The 24,170-nt window shown below is 40.8% G+C and overlaps 2 protein-coding genes across 21 annotated transcripts in view; both read right to left on the reverse strand.

The window, feature by feature from the left end:
* Positions 1–3,028: 3,028 nt before the first annotated feature.
* Positions 3,029–6,896, reverse strand: LOC115576942 (D-beta-hydroxybutyrate dehydrogenase, mitochondrial). Its single transcript, XM_030409633.1, has 5 exons — positions 6,423–6,896; positions 5,492–5,918; positions 4,171–4,323; positions 3,940–4,073; positions 3,029–3,679 (listed from the first exon to the last, which is right to left on the reverse strand). Exons 1-5 carry the CDS (start codon positions 6,744–6,746, stop codon positions 3,314–3,316), a joined length of 1,404 nt encoding a protein of 467 aa, XP_030265493.1. The 5' UTR covers positions 6,747–6,896; the 3' UTR covers positions 3,029–3,313.
* A 368-nt stretch (positions 6,897–7,264) lies between these two features.
* Positions 7,265–24,170, reverse strand: part of LOC115576940 (inositol polyphosphate-4-phosphatase type I A-like) — a 42,452-nt gene continuing 25,546 nt past the window's right edge. For 8 of the 20 annotated variants that reach the window (XM_030409615.1, XM_030409620.1, XM_030409619.1 and 5 more), the window contains 11 exons: positions 23,817–23,958; positions 23,125–23,283; positions 22,092–22,124; positions 20,796–20,968; positions 19,844–19,967; positions 19,659–19,726; positions 19,189–19,388; positions 18,995–19,092; positions 18,750–18,862; positions 18,397–18,551; positions 9,362–15,539 (listed from right to left, as the gene is read on the reverse strand). In XM_030409615.1, coding sequence (XP_030265475.1) covers positions 15,359–15,539; positions 18,397–18,551; positions 18,750–18,862; positions 18,995–19,092; positions 19,189–19,388; positions 19,659–19,726; positions 19,844–19,967; positions 20,796–20,968; positions 22,092–22,124; positions 23,125–23,283; positions 23,817–23,958 — 1,446 coding nt within the window. In that variant the 3' untranslated portion in view covers positions 9,362–15,358. Of the gene's footprint in view, positions 8,881–9,361; positions 15,540–15,574; positions 16,907–18,396; positions 18,552–18,749; positions 18,863–18,994; positions 19,093–19,188; positions 19,389–19,658; positions 19,727–19,843; positions 19,968–20,795; positions 20,969–22,091; positions 22,125–23,124; positions 23,284–23,816; positions 23,959–24,170 lie in introns of those variants that run through there. The other 12 variants (XM_030409630.1, XM_030409629.1, XM_030409628.1 and 9 more) reach the window with 7 other exon arrangements.

Below are 24,170 nucleotides of genomic sequence, written 5' to 3' on the forward strand. Positions count from 1 at the left end.
TCAACATCAGACCTTAAATGATCACAGACAGGCTGGCAGTAGAGTCTGTCTAACCCAGGCCGACCATCCAGAACTGCTGTACCGTTTAAGACGTATTTCACGAGACACCAGTGTGTGTGATGGCGCCTGCTGCTCGACTTTCACACTGTTGCCGCGGTTGATTCAGAGTGTGATTCCCTCTGTGATGAACTGACTGTAAAGCCACTAGTGATCACCCGACGCAACTCTGAAGAATGACACGATTCAACCCGATAAAAAACAAGACTAACCTCAGGAAGTCATACTCTTATTTTAAATTTGACACGCTTCTGCAAATGCCACTTTTTGTCAGGAAGATGTTCTGGGTGTAGCAGCGCGGGGTCGAGACAACAAGAGACACTCTGAAAGGTCATGTCCTCACTCTGCCTGGAGAACTGTGACATGAAACCTAACTATATCACGTTAACTATACGTATATATCTATATGAAGCTGCAATTTGTTTGTGAGAGCAGCCCGTTAATATTGTGCCGCCACAGTTTGAGAGGCAACATACTGCAGCCCTTTAAAGTGAGTGTCCCTGCATGACTCTATAATGCGATACCATATAGAACAATGTAAAACATCATTTCACATTCGCTGCAGAAAGTGTGAAAGAAAGAAAGAAAGAAACATCGAATGTTCACATATTATTGCGTTTCTGTGAGGGAGAAGGTGATTTTAAGCCTTTTTAAGTCTGCAAAAAAAAAAAACATGTCAGGCACAACAACAACTATGCCCGAAGACCTCAAAGCAACTGGAGCTCAACTGAGATCATCATCTAGACTCTTTCTTTTGTACCAGGGTTATATTTGTGTTGTTGTAGTTGTTGTAGCGCATTAAACCCTAAATCTGTAAAATCTGAAATGACGGCCCAAACAGTAGTCTCTCACTTTGTAAACTGGCAAGGCACCATAATTTGTGAAACTTATTAAAGTGTGAAATGCCTAAATGCGGTTGGCTTTTTGGGAGATAAAAACTGAGAAACCACTTTATGTTATTTATTGAGTTCTCTGAAAGAGAAGTTCCTGGATACAAACGCTCAACCCAGAACTTATGACTCAGACCTCATCCGACCTCATGATTCATCGTGCCTCTGATATCAAACTAAAGTTCTCAAGAAACGAAACCTCATGGAAGAGAGGAAACGTCACAATCTACCCTTCAAAGATGAGGCCAGGTCATGTCCCAAATCTTTAAAACAGTCCAAGACAAGTCTCAAGTCTCTGAACTAGACTACAGGTCAAGTTCTTGAGTGTCAAGGATTTCTGAGTTTTGGTCAAAATAAATGACTCACTGTTCTCCTGGAAGTCATGTTTAATTATACTAACTTGTATATTATTCCATGAATCGTCCTGCATGGCTGGGAACCAGATTTCCAAGAAAAATAAAAACTTAATTTCACAGCCTGAGGGACGGTCCTTGAAGATTGCTAGAAACCAAAAAACGTCCAGTTTTGCTAACTGAAAGGAGGATAGTATATCATACACTTCTAAAAGTGGCTGAAGGTCAAGTCTCAAGTCTCTAAGCAAGAGTCCACGTCAAGTCCAAAGTCTGTAACGGTCAAGTCCAAGTTAAGTCTCCAGTCTCTAAGCTAGTAACGGTAATATCCTCAAACAAAACAAAAAAAAGCAAACGTTACATTGAATAACCACAGTAAAATTAATTGTAATAAAAATGAATTAATAAAATACATTTGCATTTATATTTAAAATCATTTTTGAGTTGTGTCTTTTAGAGCGAGTCATGTGACCACCACTAACAAACAAACCTTTGTTATATCTCATACAACTAGAGATTGATTAACTGGTGGTGCCTGCGCATGATGGGTAAGGTAAGATGCTGTGAATTTGAATTTAAGTGATATTCTGAGGCCAGATCATAACAAACAGGCTAACAACATGCTAACGTGCTAACAAAATGCCAACTGGCCCTACAGGTGGTCCAACAAGGTGCACATGCTAACACGCTAACTGCAGGCTAACAGAAGGCTTTTGTGGTGCAGCTGGAGCAAAAGAAGGATGCAGGAGGTTTTTCTTCCACAAACTGTACATGTACATTCTGTTATATCACCATTTTCACTGCAAGCTTTCACAATTAAAAACTTCTTGTGTCTCCTGCTTCAGGGCTGACAAACGACTGAATGATCAACCTTTCAATGGGCAAATTACCACACTGATTAAATGCTGTGTCTCATTCATTTTTTGTGCATCCATGTACGCTCGAAGACAAGAAATGTTTTCCAATCAGCCCGATGGTGTCGAATGGCGGAGCGGAGAAAATGGCAAACAAAGTATAATCACATTTTACCATACAAGATTAAAAAAAGGCCATGATTAAATGTTAAAACGACAAATGAGGTTGTGAAATTTGACAATAAAAAGTCAAAAAAGGCTTAAATTTAGATGTATAGTTTAGTATTATAAAACAGTTGCATCTAAAAGCAAGTGAGAACATCCTTTGTTTGGGACATTTAGTTGAACCAACTCTTTAAAATTGCATTTTCATATTCTCACCAGCAGGGAGCTGAAAGAAAAGAAAGAAAGAAAGAAAACATCGAATGTTAATAGTAAATATTATGCCTTTTGGGTTTTTGCCTTCCCTTTGTTGTGTTACTGTTTATAGAAGATCTGCTTTACGTCTGTAACTTTTTTGTGTCACTATGTAACAAGCATTATATAAATATATTTATATATATATTATAAAATATGTGGCTGTACCGCTGTTGTAACAAAGTATACCCACAATAAAATACTCTGAATTTTCACTGCAAGTATACTTTTAATGTTTCTTTAAGTGAACTTATCATACTTATAGTCTCCAATGTATATATTATGTTTGAACTTTAAAGGATTACACTAGGTTTATTTTTAAATATTTCTTTATTGTATTTTTAGGTACATTTAAAAGAAGTAAACTCATGTTCGGAAAAAACTAAAAGAAACAACAAAATGGAAAGCAATTCAAATCCAAAAGCTAGTTAAACAACACATAAACTTCGACTGTAGTATACGTAAGGAAAACTTATGTATATATCTGATGTAAGTACATAAAAATGAACTCTTGTCAGTTTTATTAAAATATGCTAATAGCACATTAGCAACAATTTTCCAGCTAATATAGAGATGGTATTATGTTTATTGTCACGCACATACAATTATGAAGACACCAGTTTTTGTATCAGTGACACTGGTTTAATTTTCACCTCAGAACAGTTGTAAGTTAATAACAGATTTAATTTAACATTTTCTTTTCTTCCTTCTAAGTCACATTGGCACTTCCACTCAACTGCTGTTCCTATTTAGCGTAGAGCATTTCTTGTCTTCTAGCGTACATGGAGCTCAAAGAAAACACAGCGTCAGCGAGGGCGGTGGGGAGATGAGGGAAGAGCTTGAAGAAGAACATGTCTGTCACAGAGACCAGCAGGTATCTGTACTTGGGCTGAGCGGACGTGACGGCGTGCATCATCGCGTCAATGACCAGGTCGGGGTTCTCGAATCCCGTCCTGCATGATGACACGAAGTACTCGTTGGCTAGGTCGACGTACTGCCGGTTGAAAACTTGCTTTCGTTCCTTATCCAATTTCTCCCAAATGTCAAAACCTGTTTTAATCTTCAGGATGTTGGTGGCTCGGCCGAAGTTGCCGGGCTGGATGATGCTGACCTACGAGTGGAAAAACAAACAAAAAAAAAGTCTTACATCAGGTCAGTTTCTGTAACACAATCTAGACTATTGTTAAAATCAACAGTTTCCCGTCCATCTGCGAGTTTCATTTGACTGACAGGAAGAAGAGCCTGAAATTGGAAAATAGGAGGAATTGTTTTTTTGTTTGGACCTCGTGCCACAGGCTTCCTCACAGAGTCTCGCCTTATGCATCAGAGTGTCACAGCATTTGTTTGTGGTCTTGTGCGAAGTCGCGGTACCTTCACGCCAAAGCTGGCCATCTCGACTCTCAGGCAATCTGCAAACGCCTCCAGTCCTCTCTTTGACACGCTGTACGCTCCCATGTTCAGGCAGTTGAAGAAGGAAAAGATGCTTGACATGTAGACCATGCGACCTGTGGCAGTCAGGAGACAAAACATCCATGTTTACACCGACATCACTGCAGTAAGAACGGAAGGAAACAGTGAAATGGGGCTGAATTTTTATCTAACCTTTAGCGGCACGAACCAAAGGCAGGAAGGCGATGGAGGTCCTGATGGCGCCGAACAGGTTGATGTCGACCATCTGGTGGAAATCTTCAACGGTGCTCCATTCGATCTCGGCCCAGTCGGAGATTCCAGCGTTGTTTACAACCGCCCACAGGCCTGAAAAAGTATAAAATTCACACGATCACACGGTTCTGTTTTAATAAATAGACATGCAACCGTGACTAGATAATTCAATCTGTGTCTGACGAAGCTTCAGGACACAAACTCCATGGCAGTTAGCCACTCTTAAAGCCAATCCGCAAAACAAATTACAGTGAAAATATCGTGTTCTAGTTTGAATTTGATACTAAGTCACAATTTTAACTGTCTTAGTAGCATTTAAGAATCTTCCCCTTCATTTTTTAATGGAAGTCCAAAAACACCAGGAAAAGAAAGGGAAGTTCCGTTCCCGCTTTTTCCGTCAGGGATGTTACCGCTTTGTCACCTCTTCAAGGGGGTTGCGGGGTTACTGGGGCCAAATCCAGATACTCGATGGGCGTAGGCCAGGGTACACCTTGGATGAGTCACCAACTCATCGCAGGACCCTTACTGATGGCAGAGGCTGCCCCACAGGGTGCCATCTGCACATCGGGAGCAATTTTGGGGTTCAGTATCTTGCTCAAGGATACTTAAACATGTAGCTCAGTTCCGCCCCGGGGACCCGGGATTCGAACCAGCGACTTTTCAATCACTGGTCCACCAGCTCTACCCACTGAGCTACAGCCGCCCCAGAAGGGTAAGTTAAAAGTACTAAAAATAAAGTAAAAATACTAATGTTACTAATCACAAGACAAAGTGAGTAAGAAGTAAGAGATGCAATAAAAGGGATAAAAAGAAAAAGATGAATGGAAAAAACAGTGTTCATGATAAATCAAGATGAAATAGTCATAACTTTGAAACTGTAAAGTTGTGAAATAAGACTGAACAATTCCAAGGTTACTTTAAGATAAAGATTGAGATAAAATGTTGACTTTCTAACTCAAAGTTAGGATTTAGTATATAAATGTTAAGGAAGGATGAAAAGTTAGGAATGATAAAAATAAGTTTGATAGATCGACAATATTTAACTTTACATTTTTAGGTCAAAATAAGATTAAGAGACCAAAATACAAACTACAACATTCACAAACCAAATTTTGAAATTTCTATAAATAAAAAACAAACAACTAAATTGCTTCACAACAACATTAAGAAGTAAAATATTCACTTTTTTAGATCCATATTTCTTAAAGCTAAATGTGAGAAACATTGGGTCATGTTTTTTTACAGCGTGCTGACCTCTCACCTTTCTCTGGCAGGCTCTCCTGGACGATCTTCTTAGCCTGCTGAATGTCTTCATCGTTGGTGACGTCCAGCTTGAGGATTTTCAGATTACTGGAGGACTGTCTGGCCAGGCTCTGGGCACCGACTCCCTCTGGAAACAAACACCCGGCGAAGACCACAAACCCTTTGTGGTCCAAACATCGAGCCAGCTGGTACCCGAAGCCGCTGTCGCAGCCCGTTATCAGCACAGCGCGGCCGTAACCGTCCGACACGTGGCTGCAGCCCTGGCGGGAAACCAGCTTGGCGAGGGCGAAGATCAGCAAGGCGGAGAGGGAGACGATGGCGATGATCTGGCCGATGAAGAAAGTGGTGGTCATGCTGGCGAAGCGTCTTGTGAACCACTGTGTCCGTGGACTGTTGACGAGCGCCGCAGACTGCGCCATATAAGCCTGTTCAAAACATAGCAGCAGTTCATCGAAGGCCGTCTGTGTTTAATTGAGATGTGTGACGGTTTATCTCAATTTGTTCAGGTTTTCATATGACGTAAAAAGGGAAAGAGGGAAGAAAAACATCAGCTGTCTCTCTGACTGTCGAACACGCCTCGAGCTGTTTGAATGACTTTTATCGTGATTCAAGTTTGACCTAAAATATACTCACTCCAAACATAGCTCATCAACAAGCAGGAGAAACACGGCGTCATAATGCAGAACGTTAACATGTTAGCAACACTTAACGGTCTGTCAACGGGCCAAAACATTATGAAATGGATCCCACAGAGACAAAGAGCAGCAAGTTACACTGTGTTGAAACAAACTCAGGGTCTTTGTTGTTTGTTGTTAAAGTCCAACTAGATTAAAAAGTCATAATTAGCAGATTGAGAGGTCAAAAATTAAGACAAAGACCTTTTGTTAGTTCACAGATCAGATTCTTGCTGTCCGACTCTCATCACCCACTTTGAGCACAAGCTGGGGGGGGGTCATCAGAACCTTAAACCACCGGGCTGGACCTTTGTCAGAACCTCTAAAAGATCCAGAGCAGACAGAGAGGAGGAGACGAGAAAACGTAACCGCAACGTTGTTCCTTATGTTGTGGGAACATCTGAGAATCTCAGGAGGATCTTTAATAACCATCATATCCTGGTTCACTTTAAACCCTCCAACACGCCGAGGAAGAAACATGTCCATCCTAAGGACAAAACACCCAGACAGAGACAGAGTGATGTAGTTTATATCCTGTTCAACGCAGTCAGAACTGGAGAGACAAAACAACCTCTCCATAAACGAATGGAACAACACAGGAGGGCCGACTCCTCAGGTCGTGACTCTGCCGTCCACTCACATCTGAAGGAGACGAATCATTGCTTTGAGGAAAACAGTGTCAAACTGGAACGACCGTCTTAGAACAGAAGAGGTGGACTAACACATTGCTTATCACCCACCTACAATGCAGTTCCCCTCCCCAGGCAGCTTAACAACCATTCACACCTGAGCTCACCTTGCACTAACAACCCACATGGAGGCCGGTTTGACCAACGACCCACAGGTGGCTCCAACGACTCTGTAAGGACACTCCCACACAGAGTTTAAAAGCCTGTGATTGACGATAAAAAAAGTATAGTTTACATTTTTCATTCTTTTCATGCAACAGGTTTATCTATTAATTAATCCCACTGGATAAAACACAATAATGTTCACGACTCCGTTATCGTTGTCAGCCTCTATTGTTTGATTAATGTGTGGTGTTAATTTGAAAAACCTCCATTTATACAACAACAACAACAAAAAAAAAGACAAACACAAAGCCTTTAAATTTATTTCAGCTTCATATATTGACAAGTTATAATATACAGCAACGTTAAAACCTCCTTAGATTGGCAGGAGGTTTTATTATCTCAAATAAAATGTCAAAAAAAAAAAAAAAAGGACTTCTTTGCTTCTTTGATGCTTCATGTAAAAACAGCGGTACATGTATTTCTAGGTCGTCTGCAGTAGGATTGCCATCAGCGGTCGAATCTGACAGTGTGGTTCACGTTACAGTAAGAAGTTCACCTCAGCATGAAGTCACACATGAAGGAGCAGTGATGTGGTTTCACAGTGAGGAGCAGTGACTCCACCGTGTGGTACATGTCGGTCACTGCAGGCAGTCGGGGAGGGGAGAATAAACTACAAATAAGTGACAGAATACAAACAAAAGCTCCCATTTGTCCTCAATAAATGAAATGCCCACAGCGCTTGCACCAGGATCAGGTGAGAACAATGTATATCTTTCAGTGTTGTGGCTGAAAATATGAATAAAATGCCACAAATGGTAAAGACGAGGAACCAAATCTGCCAGACCAATTACAAAACTGATTTCCTGTCATTTCAACATATTTAACAGTTATTTAGAAAAGTGGGTTGACCTTTTTATTTATTCAAATACTTTTATTTACCTGTTCTGGTTTCATTTGATGCGTATGTACCAAAGACATTACTGTTAGATGAATACACAGGTGAGCACCATCGTTAGTCGGCGGGTTTAACTCTAGCGATGGATGACCGTTTTTCTTAGATGTTAATATTGCTACACGTGTCCGATCGCTGTGTTTTTCAAGCTAAATAAAACGTTTACGTGTGGACACAGGATGTGCTGACAACTCTCTATCATTTCAGTCTAAAAATAAGGCCAATGTCACATTTTTATATTGTCGGCAAATTCCTGTGAAAACACCGAAACCACGATGACATAATGAGCCACACTGCAGCGCTCTATAAATGTAGATCCATCCGCAGCTGGAAATAGTCCCCACAAAAATGCGTCATCTCTTCCTGTTTAATCTGTAAATAATTTGTTGGGCTGACAATGGACTACCAAATATATTTATTTTCCATTGCTCAACATGAAGATACATGTTTGCGTGGTTGATCCTGATTATATCAGTGCTCGATCAGGGGTGAGGCAGTGCTGTTCACGTACATTTCTGTGCTAAAAATAAAAAAACCCAAGAGCTTTACACTTCTGCTACGAGAGGAAACAGTCTTGTGTGTCTGTGTGTTCTGCACAACATGGCACGAGGAACTACTGTAGAACTGGAACAGTTGTTATAATAAGGTGTTAGAAATCTACGAGGTTCTTCAGGAAGGTGGTGACTGTTCACCTCCAGATAAATCTAATCTAAAACCTGTGAAACCAGAAGACATGATGGTAGTTTCTCAACACAGTATCTCTGATTGTACCCAAACTGTCCAATAAATATCGATTGGTAACTTTCCCCCGGCGCAGAGCTCGTCGTGGTCTGATCAGGTCTCGACTTTACCGAAGGTGCCGTCGGGCGGTCGGTAGTGTTTGGGGAAGGCCTTGAGCTGCAGGGAGTTAAAAGCGTACTTTCGGCATCCGACGTTCTTCACAGTATTTTCTCTCCGGCAGCCCTCGCTGAGGAGACAGAACGGGGAGGGTAGGGAGGGGGTTCACAGACAGAAATGATGATTGATTTATTGTGAATGACGCTGAAACAGTTGCTTTGAAAATGATAGTTGCTTTGCTGGGGAGTTTCTGATCAACGATAGTCAACAAATGACTCTGCTCAAGTAATCCATAAAGTCAGCTGACACTTCATTTTACAGGTCTGCAAATTTCATGGTAAGTAGGTTTAAATCACCAAGTAACATATTAAATTGTCTTTAAATGGCCACAGCAGCCCCCTCAAAATGTATTTCCAACAAGATTTAGCGTTGTAATGCAAACTGATCTCCAGTAGGTGTCAATAAAGACTTAGTCAAACACAACATTGGAGAAAACGTGCAACACATTCATACACAAGTCAACAAATGTGGTAGAGAAGCTGAAGGAAAAGCAGTTAAAAGTTAAGGAAGAAGAAGAAGAAGACGATAAGAACAAACAAACTGCACCGGAGTCTGTTTATATTCTGCAGGTGGAGGCAGAAGACGTTTATTACAGCAGGAGTGTGGCGTTCAGGGACACACTGACTGGAGGTTTTCTTGGGTTTTTTTGGGTACATTTGGAGCAACATGGGCCGCAGCAAGGCTAAAGCTTTCGGACATTTAACTGCTGATGAGTCTTTGAGGAAGAAGCACTGATAAATAAAGACACAAATAAAGACAAAATAAAAATCACTTTTGATTGTGATTGTATGCGGAGGGGTTTTACATCAACGTGAGTTAAGATCTGTGTCAGATTCTAGAATTAAAACACCTTTAAAAAACTCTTTAAAAAGAGCACGAGAAGTGATTAAATCAACAGAAAACTCACAATAAACAGAAGCAGACACAGTTAATCTGCGTATTACAACGTGTCACACAGACGTATCGAGCTGTGATATAAAGTGACAACAGCATGACGTGGCACAAGCATAATAATCACATTGTATATAGTATTTTTTTACATATATTTATCTGTATATATTTTCTCTGCTAGGAAATAACTTAAGACGAGATAGCAAACGTTAGCATTTAGGCAATACAAGCATTTAAAGACAATTTATGTACAGCAATAGAAATATATTCTCTGATACATCTGGATTCTATGAATAAAAAAAACAAATAAAACAAAACAAAGGCTAAATTGAGATGTTTCTCTTTAAGGACAATGAGTTCTGATCAATATTTTAGGAAGCACTTTAAACATATGACTTCACTGGATCTTTTTAAGCACATTTTCACATTCATCTACATCCCTGCTGCTCAGTGAATATGCCTTTATCTATTTGTATATTAGATTAATAATATAATAGGTTTTTACGTCTGTAAAATAAACATCAACATATACGTTCTGTCTCTCAGAGGTAGTAGCTCAAAAGCTGATAAAATTCACAATATTCCAAGAAAGAAATGGCAGAGTAACATAATCAGTAGTGAGTTATAACTTGTTAAACATCTTGAGACATTTGGTAGTTAACTTTTTTGCAATCCCATGTCTGGGATTAACGTCAGCGCTACGTTAGGGTAACGTTAGCTGCCCAGCTAACGTTACGTTAACGTTAAGCTTGTAAAACCACAAATAAATCAGATTAAAGTGCTTATTAGTGTGTTTTTCTCTGAGTTGCTCAGAGCCAGGCTAGCTGTTTCCCCCTGTTTGAAGTTTAATGCTTACGTGAAGCTACAGCTAGCTAGCAGCTGGTTGCCTTGTTAGCTTAACTTAAGACTGAAAACAGGTGGAAACAGCCAACTTCTCCTTTTTCCAAATATAATAAAATCTGCCAACCGGCACATCTGAGGCTTAACAATTAACACATTACAGCTTATTTTCTTAATCTGGACAGAAACTGAAACGTCAATATTAACAACAACTGTGTTTCTACTGACAGGGACATATTCAATATTCCATCCCTCACCTTCAGTTGAAGCAGAAAAGAGACATTACAGTATGCGGGATCATTATACTGTAGTGTGTGTTTGAATGTTTAGGGGTCACGAGAGCACGATAAACTCCCAAAGGAGGCTATTTTGGTCTGATCCATTTCCTTACTGGGTCGATCTAAATGAGATGGAGCCTCGACAAACTCCAGGGAGGCGAGTGGTGCTTTCGTTTAGCTTCACAGGCAAAGATATTGATTGGTTTCTTTTCTTCAGGTATGTTGAGAAGCGCTTAACACAATCAACCACGATTGTTTCTTCCAGACCATAACAGGGAAGTCCAGCCTCCGTCCGAATACTTTCTTAAGTTTTTTGGTTTCACCCACATTTCTACTCCAACGAACGAGTTCTTTAGTTTTCTACATTGCCACACTTGACCATTTTCTACGGTCGACACCAAACCTGTTCCTCGCTGAACAGTGGTTCAGTACTTTCAGGAGGTCTTTGTCCTTCAATTTTTATACTTGAGCAGAAAATATCATTTAGGGTTAAAGAGCACTGATTGTATAGCAGCTGATACACGACTGTGAGCTTGTAACTGTTAAAACAATTGTTTTTCCTCAACATGACAACCATATAAGAAAGATAACTGTTTGGGTATTTAGCATTTAAAAAGCAAATGCTAGGAAGCTTCTAGGAAACTGTATGAAAAGAAAACAATTAACTCATTATATTGACTGACAAAAATGTATCAATGCCAGTAGGAAATCGATCAATTAACTGGTTCCAGTTACTTGAATGTGAAAATTTGCTGGTTTCTTTGTTATATATGTTAGTAAATTAAATATCTTTGGGTTATGGACTCTTGGTCAGGCAAAACAAGTAACAATTTCAATGTCACCTTTATTCTATGACACATAAACTAACACGGAAGTAGACTAGACTCAGAGAATGACGTAAAATCTTTTCTGACTTAATTCCTTTACACAGATCTGACAAAACCCAATTAAACTGATAAAACCCGACTAAAGCATTTGGCACGAGCATGGATGCGTTCCTTGTTCGTTCAACGTCACTACGAGCAGCTCAACACCGTAAGACTCTATAAAGCTAATATCAACTGTTCTAGCTGCGATCTCTACCAGTTTGTTTTACGACAACGTTAACGTCTGTAGAAATGTAAACCGGTACACATAAATGCTCTAAAGGGTGTAGAACTGACGGCACTACACTGCATATTCACACACGTTTCCCCTGAAGATCCTACGATCATACATTCCATCATGAGCCAATTAGAAACTGCATCCTTCAAAAAACACCAAGATTCAACTTTGTCAATTGGCGAGACAGAGCTGATCATCACTGCACTGGCATGAAAAGCTGAGGAGCAGACGTGGGTTGAAATCTCTGACTTGCTGCAACTGATGTGACGATTTAAGTGTCTGAAAAGCGCCATCGCTGGCTGCTACCGCCCTCCAGGTGAAAGCAGATGTTCAATCTCAGACAGTATAAAAGCACTGACAACATCAAACATGTCACTGCTTTTATACATGAACTGACCCCATAAATAATACCTCAGCTCAAGACCACGTAGAGCTAAAAAACAACATGTTTTCAGGGAAAAATACTCACTTCAACAACACTGTACGGATGCTATGAAGCTTTTAGTTTAACACCGGATTGCTATTAGTTAGCACACTGCTTAAACATTTGTAAACCAAAGGTACACTTGGTAAATATATATATATAAATATCTCCACTAGTTTGCACTTTGTCACAACAACATTTTAACTTTGTGTAGTACTATTGTAATCCTGGTAATAGTCCTGCATAAACTGAGTTCCACTTATCTTGTTAAAGCCTCAGGAGATGAAAGATAAGACGGATTGTTTTAATATTCTCGAAACATTTTATTGTAAACTCTTAATATTCGTTGCAATTTATGTGTAGTATCTGTATTAGAATGCAATAAACTGATTACCACAAGCTGTGATTTCCCCAAAACAATGTGCTCAAGACACTAAAAGGAAGGAGCAATGTTTTGTAAGATATAGCAGGCATTATTAGAAGTGTCGCTTCTAAATAACATCTATTAAAATCAATCTGGGATCACTGGGCTTGAAGACTTGAATTAAAGCTGATGGAGACATTTTACATGTTTGTTATTATTGTTATTCAGTTACTTTTTTAGTTTACATTTTTTATTTTTGGAGGTCAAAATGACTGAATTTTCGTTTTTGGGTGAATTGCTCCTTTAACTTGATTTGCACTCAAGGCAGAAACAGAACAATGATTATACATTTGTATTATTTATTCCACTTAGAGAACTAAATGCTAATTTAACTAGAAATAAACATCAGTGTCTTTATTCATTAAGGTGTCAAGTTCCAGACTGATAGAATCCAGTGTGATTTTCTTACGTCTACGCGAGCTGAATATTTGTTCTTGCACTTTTTGACTGTTCTTTTGATTTTGCATCAGCGCCCACACAGGTGTAGTCACTTCTGGTTGGATCCACCTGTCCATGCCCACACAGTCCTGAGCGGAGGTCTAATCAGCCAAATGAAATCACCTGTGTGGGTTTACAGAGGAAGGGAAACTTGCTGTTTGTTCTGTTACACTTTTTATTCATCATATCGTTTATTGGAGACTCTGCTGTAGAGGCTTTTTCCTCTTTTTATCGCGCACACTTCCCATGACGAGGTCAAATATTATTTTTCTTGCAGGATCGACGGTTAATGTCAGAGCGGATCCGTCTGTACAGTTTCTGCTACACTTCGATCACACGACTCCTTCTCTTTATGAAATGAGTCATGCATGCTGATCCCTGAACTTTATACTCTCTTTGTTTGCTCAAACAAGGTATGTGAGGTATTTAAAACACCAAATGAATACGGGGGTGCGGATGATTCATGTCTATAGCAAGAGTTCAGTTCATGTTCTTCTGAGAAAACAGGGCTACAAATACACTCTTCAGACACTTAAATCCTCGATTAATCCACCATAAGAAATAAATAGGTCTATTCTATCAATTCATTCATATAATACTGCAGGTTAACAGAGTCAGTGAGAAGTCATTAGTGACCCAGATCTGCTGGAAGGTGCAAAAGGCTGAAGTAGAAGCAAAAAAAACTGGAAGACCTAAAAATAAATAAAAAAGCAAATACTGCCTAAAAAAATAGATATAAGCCGAAGTTAGCTTACTTAACTTTGGCGATAAAATAAAAGCTTTCTTCCACTGTTGCTCGTGAGGTGCAAAAGCTCATGGAAGACAACGATAAATGGAACAAGCTTAGCTGTTTGTGCGGAGCTTAAAATGATAACTTTCCCTTTATGATGGCTACTATCAACAATAATCTATCAACAATAACTCTTTCCTGAAAGCAAGATTTATATACAGTATAATCTGCTTGTTTTATGTACATATTCACAACTCAGGTGTCACGTCTGGCCTGTGTTTCACATTTATACAACGAAGACTAACGCAGAGAAGTCGCACAGATCATCGAGTCACGAGAGGGCGCTACCCACTAAAAAATGTGAATACTCCTTTAAGGACTGATATCATTAGAGCTGCGACTATTAGTTGGTTATTCCATAAATTGATGAAAAAAAATTAGTTGCCAACCATTTTGGTAACTTTTTCGAGCATAAATATCAAACATTTGTTGGTTACAGCTTCTTAAATGCGCAGATTTGCTGCTTTACCTCGTCATTTATGAAAGTAAGATTTAAGGAATACTGTGATGAGCATTTTTCACAATTTGTCTGAACATTTTATAGACGAAAAGATTAACCGAAAGTGAAAATAATAGATAGTTGCAGCCCTAGATATCATTCCCCTTATCTAACATCATAAACCACATGTTCAGAAAAGGGATACTGTAAACTGTCTGCTTTATGCTCATTTTCTGCAACCTATCACCAGAATAAATGTTGCCACAGTACGATTCTTTGTTAGGGTTAGGAAAAGACTTCAGTTGCCACAAAAGGTCCGGACATTTTGCTAAAGTTGCCCTGTTTCTTGGTTGTACCCCTCTCAAACAGTGGTCTCTAGCTTGGCAGCTATCTCCCCATAACAAATACCTCCTCAAGTCAACTCGTGTGCCATCTTCACACACTGTAGAAACACTTGTGAAACGTAACAATGCCAACATTTCATTCTGACGATTGGCTGATCTCTGTGTGGACAAAAGATTCTCATGAAATGTTCCAGGAAATAGCATTTTTTAAGATTCAGCCAGCTTAGTGTGGATGCAGTCTTGACGCCAAACCTATGAAAAGTAAATCATCATACCTAAAGTGAGACAAAATAATTAGGTTTGATAGTTTTCCAGGCCCAACATATGCCGTTTTTCAAAGCTGGAAACAAAAAATTGTCCATAAACAAAAAACAAAAAAAGGAGGGTGGGGCCTGGCCCTTCATAAATGGGGCATCAGATGAGTTAAGCCCTTAGTCAGGGTGGGACAGTGTGCATGAATTTCATACACACTCACAGGACAGTGGCACAGTTTCAGAAACACCCTCGGAGTCAGCGTGGAGTACTCCCACGACTCCTGCGCTACGTTTTAAGTCAGTCGCTCCGGCTCACGGCCGCTCAGCTGCAGCGGAGCTTGGCCAGGAAATAGGCGACGCTGAGGAAGATCCACACCACCAGGAGGTTCGGGCTGAGGGCCAGAAGGGGCAGCGAGTACAGGAGGCTTGGGTCCAGCCGGAAGTCACGCACCGGCAGCAAGCCGCTCAGGTTCTTCTGGATCACCCCCTCCCTCGTCCCAATGCTGCCGAGTCACAGGAGGTGGGAGGGAGAGGAGGAGGTGTGGAGCAGCAAATAAGGTTGGAGGAAGGGAAGGGTGAGGAAAGGAAGAGGAAGGAAGAAAAGGACAAAGAGGAAGGGAGGAAATAAAAGGATATTTGGGGGGAAAATAAAAGATTGCAAGAAGGGCAGGAGAGTAAAGAAGCAGCCAGCGTGTGGCGCCAACAAGGCCAAAATAAACAGATGGCATGTACACATACATGCACGGAGATGAAATGGCAAATTAACATGTGATACCAGCGAAAGGATCCCAATGACAAAGAAGCCACAACCACCATGATGTGAATAAAGACATCCCAAAAAAATGGCCAAAGTGATAAAAATGAAAATGAATCCGTCACGGAACAATCAGAATCAAAAAAAACATCCCGCAAATAAAATGAGTGAACGAACGAGTCACAAAGGCGGGAAACAGAGGAGGAGGAAAAAGAGAAAGAGAAAAAAGAGAAAATTAAGGAAGACGTCTTTCAGAAAAGGAAAGAAGATAAGAAAATACAGTAATGGCTCTCCATGTTTATATACTGTTAGACATGGGGTGGAGGAGGAACAGGGAGTGGAGGGTAAAACGGCGGGAAAACCAACATGAGTTGAAAAAACACCCTTTGAATTTAAGGAGTTATGTATAATTTTGCAGTCTGGATCAGGAACTTTTTGCTTTAGACACAAGAGGTTTACATTTGTCTGCAAGCTAATGAGAAAGCTAGCATGCTTTTACAAGTATGCTAATGCTAGGGACAGAGGAGGGAACAGAGGGTAAAATGGCGGGAAACCAACATGAGGAGAAAAACTATTTTTGGGAATTAAGTTTCACCTTTTATACCCACTCAAAACTTTTACATTTGTTTGCAAGCTAACAGGGTAGCTTTCCTGCATGCTGTTACAAGTATGCTAATGCCAGGAACAGAGGAAGAAATGGAGGGTAAAATGGCAGGAAAACCAACGTGACTGTAAACTGAAAAAACACCTTTTAAATTGAAGGAATTAGGTTTAAGTTTAATTTTCAATTAAGTTGCACTCTGGATCGGGAACTTTTAAGTTTAACCATGTTTTTGCAAGCTACAAGAAAGCCATAACCTTGTTACAAGTATGCTAATGCTAACAAAAGCTAACATATAAGAAGTACCTGTTGCAGACTTCAAAATGTGAACATTTCAAGGATATATTATCCATTTATTTGAATCATTCTCAACTAATGTTCAGACAAGAGGGGGTAATGGATAATGGAGGGAAATTTGGAGGGAATGGGTACGGTATCTCCAAGCTTTTATCCGACATGCATCAAATCTCAATCCAAACTTAAACAAATCTAAAAACTGTATTCATGCTCGTCGGCTAATGAGGCAGAGGGGAGGGAAAAAGGGAGAGAGATGTGAAGAGAGGGGAAAAAAGGGCGAAGGAAAAGGTGAAGAGATGTCGTATCATGCGAGTATCCGTGTGGGAGTGCAACTTTATTGAGCACAAGTACAAACGAGACAGGCGTGATTACATCTTTTTTTACAACAGAGTATTTACAACACAAAGTCACATAGAAACTCCACTTTCAACACACAAATCCTTCGACACAAAAAGGTACACACACTTGAGTATAAACTTATATCTCGTGTTGTTTGTGAGAGCTGCAGTGACTTTTAAAGAGAAGTTTTTGTCCTCGAGAACAAAATCACATTTGCAGCAGGCTGTTATACTGTGGATCGATATCAATAAAGCTCTGTCTGGGAATATAAATCCCTGTGCACCTTATTTCATCCGTCTCCTGTATTTATGGTATCGGTTATCTTGTTTCTGTTAGTAAAGGTCTTTTTTCAGACCACAAACTTGTGTCAAACATATTTTGGAAAGCATTTTACGTGACGTGCTGCTTTCTGGAAAGTTTTCATATTTGGTTTGTTTTCTTTCCTTTGTTTACATTCTTTTTTTGAACCCAAACAATTTTCACCTGGTGTTGATAACAAAATATTCATATTGTCCTCTTTTCCATCTGTTTAAATTCTTACACCCTGTTTTCCTGTTATGCATCTTTTTATAAGTTGATGCATCAATTTTCAAAATGTTGGTTTATTGATAGATGTGTCTGCTTTCGTATGTATGTTTTGTGCCATGCTGCAAGCCAAATCCCCCATGCAGAAAAACAGGTTGCAATAACCTTTAAAATACAGGTAAAAGGCAGATTTTCACTAAAACTGGGGTGCAGTTAATCTTTCCTTAGAGCCTCTTAGTAAGGGGGGGTCAAAAATTATTTGCAAATGAATGAAGGAAAGGAAAAAACGAAGGAGGGATGAAAGAAATGAAAGTGTAAAGAAATACAAATAAAGGAAAAATAGGTTGCCAGCCTGTTCGCAACTCAGACTGTGAAACAGCGTAGGCTACTTTTACAGAAAGACGAGACAGTGTTGTGTGGACGGATGGACAGACGTAACAGACTCAGAGACAAGAAGACAAGAAGACAGACCAACAACTCAGTCAGTCACTTGAATATCAGTTAGGTACCTCTTGTCTCCAGGCTCTTGTCACATTCCAGTTTCCAGGAAAGAAAGTCAATGCTTACGAACAAAATTGGAACTTTTTTGACAAGAGTCTGGTGAAGACAGCGACCAACTGATGTCCAAAATATTCAAGTGTCCTCTCTGAGATGAACCAGCGACTCTACATCAGTTTGATTTACCAGAGGAAGCAGGCAGTGAGCTCTCAAATCATACGTGGGCAAAACATCCTCCGGACTCTGGATTGCTTTGAAAGATTTTGATCGGCGGATGTGTGTTTTGCCCAGGTATGACTCTCAGTCATGTTTTACTTTTCATTCAGGCACTTTGAGGGCGTCCTACCTTCGCATACAGTCAAGGGCCTGCGTGAAGACCTGCGGCGCCATGCCGTGCTCGTGCTGCAGGATCAGGCACTGCTCCAGGGTCACCGACATGGCCGTGCGGTCTTTGGCGCTTTTGCAGCTGGTGAAGCGAACCCCGTTCAGCCGGCGACAGATCTGACACGGAGAGGAGAAGAGATACTGAAGCTGGGGACAGTCGGTCTGACATTACAGTATCAGATTATTGTGGGTATCAACTCAATATCGAACTCTTTCATCTGCAATTATTTGACCACATTAAGATTTCTACCTCCGTTTTAAGAACAGTATGATACATAATATTTAATTCTTTGTGTAACAGAGCAGGAACTTCACCTCGGCAGCCTGCCAGAGGATGTCCACGTTCTTGTTTTTCCTGGCGTGGACGTTCTGCCCCAGAAACCTCAGCAGCTCAGGGAGACAAGTCTGAGACCGAGACCTCGGGAGGCCTGAGGGGATGTAAAAAAGAACAGAGCATGAAAAACAATGCTTTTATCTGTAGGGTCTTTTAAATTAGATTTCAAAAGCACTAACTGAGAGAGGTTGTTCCTCGTTGAACTCTAGGACACTTCAGTACTTACAGTCCTCAGGCAGGACTTCTTTGAACTGTTCGTAGTAAGAATTTAGTCTGGAAAGACTCTCCAGGTTAATGATCTCCTGTAGGGACGTGTCTCCAAACCTGAGCAACAGAGCAACAGGTTTTTATGACATTAAACTGTAGACCAGCCCAGATTTGTCTGCTAAAACTGTGTGATTGTGTTTCGGACTCGCTTACTTCTCAGCTAGCGTCTGCTGCTCGTTGATGCCAACGTTAAAGTGCACCGGCTGGACCCTCAGCAGCATGCCGCTCTGGATCTCCCGCGGCAGCGCATCGAACATGGTTCCCGGCAGCGGGATGCGGACGTTGAAGCCGTCCCGGTTCCCGGTGATGATCGGCAGCATGTCGGGGGGGGAGCTGCCGGTGGCCTGGGTCACCTGAAAGTGATGGAGAGTTTCTTACTGCTACAAAAACAACAGCTTTAAATTTTGATTACAGAGGTCCTATATTTTGTTTTTAACCAATGAATTTTTAAAACTTTTCCACAACTTTCTCATATTTTCACACAAAAGTGTTTAGTTTTAGGATATATATATGATACATGATACCATTATCTTTTAATCGCCAAACTATCGTGAAGATAATAGGCCATCAAAGTTTCCCACGTTTCAAATAGGGTCCTCAGGATGATAATTAAATGTTCCTACCTTAAAGGTGACGTTACGGAGATCCATGATGCCGACGCTCATGTCCTCCAACATGGCCAACTCCTCTCCTGGGACACACACATGAGTGAGAACAGTCATAACCTCCAACTGTCAGGGGGCGAAACACTGAAGGCAACCTGTGTGTGTGTCCTTGTGTGTGTGTGTGTGTGTGTGTGTGTTTGTACCGTAGGTGCTGAGCAGGGACTCAAACTGAGCCAGCAGGCCGATGGTGTAGAGCTGTCGGAGGAATCCGTTGTCACGGAGACAGTTCCTCAGTTTGATAATGAAGCCGCAGATGAGAGCGGTGAGCTGCAACACACACACACACACACACACAAGCACGCACACACGCACACGCACACACACACATACACACACACACACAGGTACACACCCACACACACACACACACACACACACACACACACAGGTACACACCCACATCAGCATTAGCATCAGTTCTGCTTTCTGACTGTGTCTCAGCATCTGGTGCAGCTGAAAAAACACAATGACAAACTCATTTTTATACGGCAGGTGTGCAGATTGCAACTTCAGCTTTGGACATGAATCTGGATCTGAATCTGGTGTTCCCCCTGTTTTGTTTGTTTTCGTTTTACGCAGCGTCCCGACTCTTTTGGAACCAGGGTTGTTCAGCTGATCTTGTGTCTGAAGCATCTACAGTAAACCTCCTGAGTAAATATAACTGCTTCTGTAACCGAGCCAAAACTTTAAAAATAAGAGGCTTTAAAAATATCAGGTTGCGAGAAAAGAAAATCCACTACCTCGAATACCTCTGGGCACTCGTCCTCTTTTTAACTTTAAAGACCTGAAACGTCTCTCAGGTTCATGCCGGCAACAACGGGAGAGTAGGAGTGAAGAAATCCCGTCTCTTTCTGTCTCACTCTCTTCGTCTTTTATCCTACTGTCTTTCCTCGCTCACGCTCCCTTTACACAACATTTAATAGTCATATAAACACTGAGAAGCCACAGAGCTGTGGACCTTTGCACCTCCGGCCCTGTAATATTTACAGATTTATGAGCTGTGAGTCACTCTCTGATGATCTAACAGCCAACAGCCGGGGTGTACATATGTAAATGCTGAGTAAATGTCATGCAGCTCTGTGTGTCCGCGCTGACCGTCTGGCAGAAGACGACATCGCGGCGGTACTGCAGCGACAGGTCCATGGCTATCGTCGGGGCGCTGTCCTGCATCAGCAGGAAGACCATTGACTTTTTGGCCGTGTCGCTCATCATGGCGACGCACTCGGTGAGCGTGGTGAGGAGAGGGTACAACGCCTCGCTCCACTCGCCTGGGAAACACAAATACAGACAGAAAGTGAAGTTATATAGAGCTTTAGAGAGCGACCACTCATCCACGCCTGATGTGACCTGATAGCAGCTCAGTTAAAGGGATATTAAGCACCAATAATGGCACTTTTGAGTGAATTTACAAGTTAGATTTGATATTTTAAGACAGAAACAGAAAACAGATGGAACAGAGAGACGATAGGAAAAGCAAAAGCGTGATCCACTGGGTGAAGCTCCAGGACGAGTCAAGTTACGTTTTGTTTTGTTGTTTTATTCTACGGTATGTTTCTCCACTTGACATCTTTCAGGAATTATTCAACAAGTGACCAGCAAACTGCTTTAAAAAGAAGAAATGATACATTAAAGATTCCCTCAGACCAAAAAACCTGTTAATTATGACACACTTAAGACAACAGTTCACCCAAAAATGAAAATTCAACAGTCAGGTGAAATTTCATAGTCCATTAAACATTTCTGCAGCTTCACAGCTGTTTGTTTGTTTGTTGGTTTGTTTGTAGTTACGCTGAATGAGCTGTACGGAGCCATTTTTATGTTTTTTTTGGTTGTTTTTCCATTTTAAAACAAGTCTCCAGCTACTTCAGTTGATCAGAGTATGCTGCAAGCTTTGCTGTGAAGCTCCAGAAATGTTTTGTGGACTACGAAACTTCCAACTACGTGCATCAGCACGAGGGTGAGGAGATAACGACCGAAATTTCTATTTTTGGGTGAGCTGTTCCTTTAAATGAGCAAAGTCCTGTCGGTCCAGCCTAGTTTGAGGCTCATACAGATAATTGAGTAGGTTGAACAGATACGGAAATTGTGTACTGGGTGTAGAGCTTACAGGACACATCATCAAATATGCAGAACTGTAGTTAAATATGTGAATCTCCAGGGTGTCCTGGGTTTAGAATATGTGATGGGCGGGAGTTAAAGCTATAAATGAGTATAAGTTTGCTCTTTCATGACCAAGAATTGTATCAAAGTAATGTCTGTAATCAAACAAGGAATGTAAAAGCTGATATAAGTTTTGAAAACACCTGCTACATACGGTACGTACACACACTGGTGGAGGTTTGGAGGTTGAGGACAGAGGCAGAGAAGCATGAGTGGGACAGCAGCTCTTACCTGGGTACGACTCCTCAGCACTGGGGCTTCCATCTGGAAGAGGGGATGGAGGTGCAACATGCATGATTAGCAGAGCGCTGCGAGCCACACGAGGCAGCAGAGACACACACATAGAAAACACTACAAACCAGGGTCAGACATCTATCCAGACACCGTTCAACAGCAGCTAGACCTCTCAGGCGGTTAAGGGACATTGAGAGAATAGTGGACAGTAAACATAATCATAGTGTTCAGCCCTAAGTGCTAAGAACGGAGAACAGAGCTGGGATATTTTTGTTGTCTCTTAAAAAGCATCAACGCGCAAGTTCTAGTTTTAGGGACTATAAACGGAATTAAAATGTCATTTCTGCCACTTCTTGTCTCTCAACCAAACCAAAACATCAGACGTAAGTAGCGTGGGATCATGGGAGTCGTTGTTTTTACTGCATACAACCAATAATGATGAAAATCTCTGGGAATGATTTACAGTCTTTTTCACCATGTTCAGAAATGTTCACTGACTTCCTTTCTCCCTCTCTGACTCTTTCCTGGAAATAAAAGTGACAGTCGGCCAAATTAAACACTCGGGGTTTGTCAGGTTTGAACATTGTTGGAAACATTTGGGATAACAAAGGAACACAACTAAACTATATATAAAAGAAATGCTCAAATCCTTTCTGAACTGCCTCCACTAGATTCGCTGTTTTTTAAAGCACAAGGTTGGATAGACGTGTGACTCTGGTCCAGTACAACATGTAGAGTGAGCACAAAATCTCAGATAAGACTGTTGATCGACAGGCTGGCTGTGTTCAGCCATGAAGCAGCGACAGAAGAGCTTACACCGGCAAAGCTGGAGAGTAAAAGGAGCTGCTTCTAATTTTTCCGCTTCTACAAAAAGCTGCAACACTGAAGACAGACCAAAACAAAACACACAAAACAAAACGCTTCCAGTTGACAGTTTTTTCTCAGGTAAGGGATTAAAAGAGTGAAGAAAACTGAGCTGAAAACAGGAGAGGTTGTAAAAGAAGCAAAACAGGAAATGAAATAAACCTACAGGATTCTTTTTCGGGGCTGGGAGGGCGTGCAGAGGAGAGGGCGGGTGGAGAGGAAGAGGGTGGTGGTGGTGATGATGATGATGATGGTGGTTGAGATGAGGGAGAATCCTGTGACTGACTTCCTGGGTTGATCCAGAAAGCGCCTCCTTTTTCATCATCTTTTCACAGCCACAAACAGCAGCGTTAATTTTTTACTTTTAAATATAATAAATGTCAATTTGTGGCTCACCAGTCTGTTGAATTCAATCGTAATTTCATTGACTCTATTTGAATTTTATTGCTTTTTAAAAAATAAGTAGCTGCATGTCTGTGAAAACTGATTTTAAAACATTTTAGCCTCTTTGTAAGATTTAAGGCGGTCAACACAAAGAGTAAAAATGAGTGAAACAAATTAAAACTAAGGAGAAAGCAAAGTGAAAATGTACGTTTCATGTTTATTTGTATGAGCAGTGGAAAAAGACCTACGTTGATGACTTCAGAGACCGTTTTAGTCTCCATAAAACTTATTTCTCAGCCAGAAAACAAAAAAAGATCTTCATGTTTTGTAATTTTAAGACAAAAGTCAGTCCAAAAATGAAAACAAAAGATTTTTCCAGCATAAACATGAATTATTTCTCATATTTCTGAACTACAAAGTAAAAAAAAAAAAAACACAGCAAAGAACAGAAACAATGTTTTAATTGTGTGTTACCTTTCTTCGTGGCGCCGCCCTGCAGGTCGATCTGTGAACTGTCCTGGCTGCTGACACTGGGTCTCCTCTCCCTCTGAAGCAGCTTGTCGACCCGCTGGATGATGCACTCCAAAGACTTATCCACGTTCAGCCAAACCTTCTCCTGAAACGACACACGAGATAATTGTACACCCGTTTTTTTTTTCAGAGCCGTGTGAGGGTTAATAGAGAAAAAACAGCGGGGAGAAGATTTGAGCCGGAGGGCAGAGAAGATGCACACGAGATGAGATGAGTCACATCAGTATGCAAATCAGGGAGCGCGCCGCAATTTTGCTTAACAAAGATTTATGGAATGTGAAGGAAATGTGTAGCTCT

The sequence above is a fragment of the Sparus aurata genome, chromosome 24 (genome assembly GCF_900880675.1).
Source record: "Sparus aurata chromosome 24, fSpaAur1.1, whole genome shotgun sequence".
Classification (NCBI taxonomy): domain Eukaryota; kingdom Metazoa; phylum Chordata; class Actinopteri; order Spariformes; family Sparidae; genus Sparus; species Sparus aurata.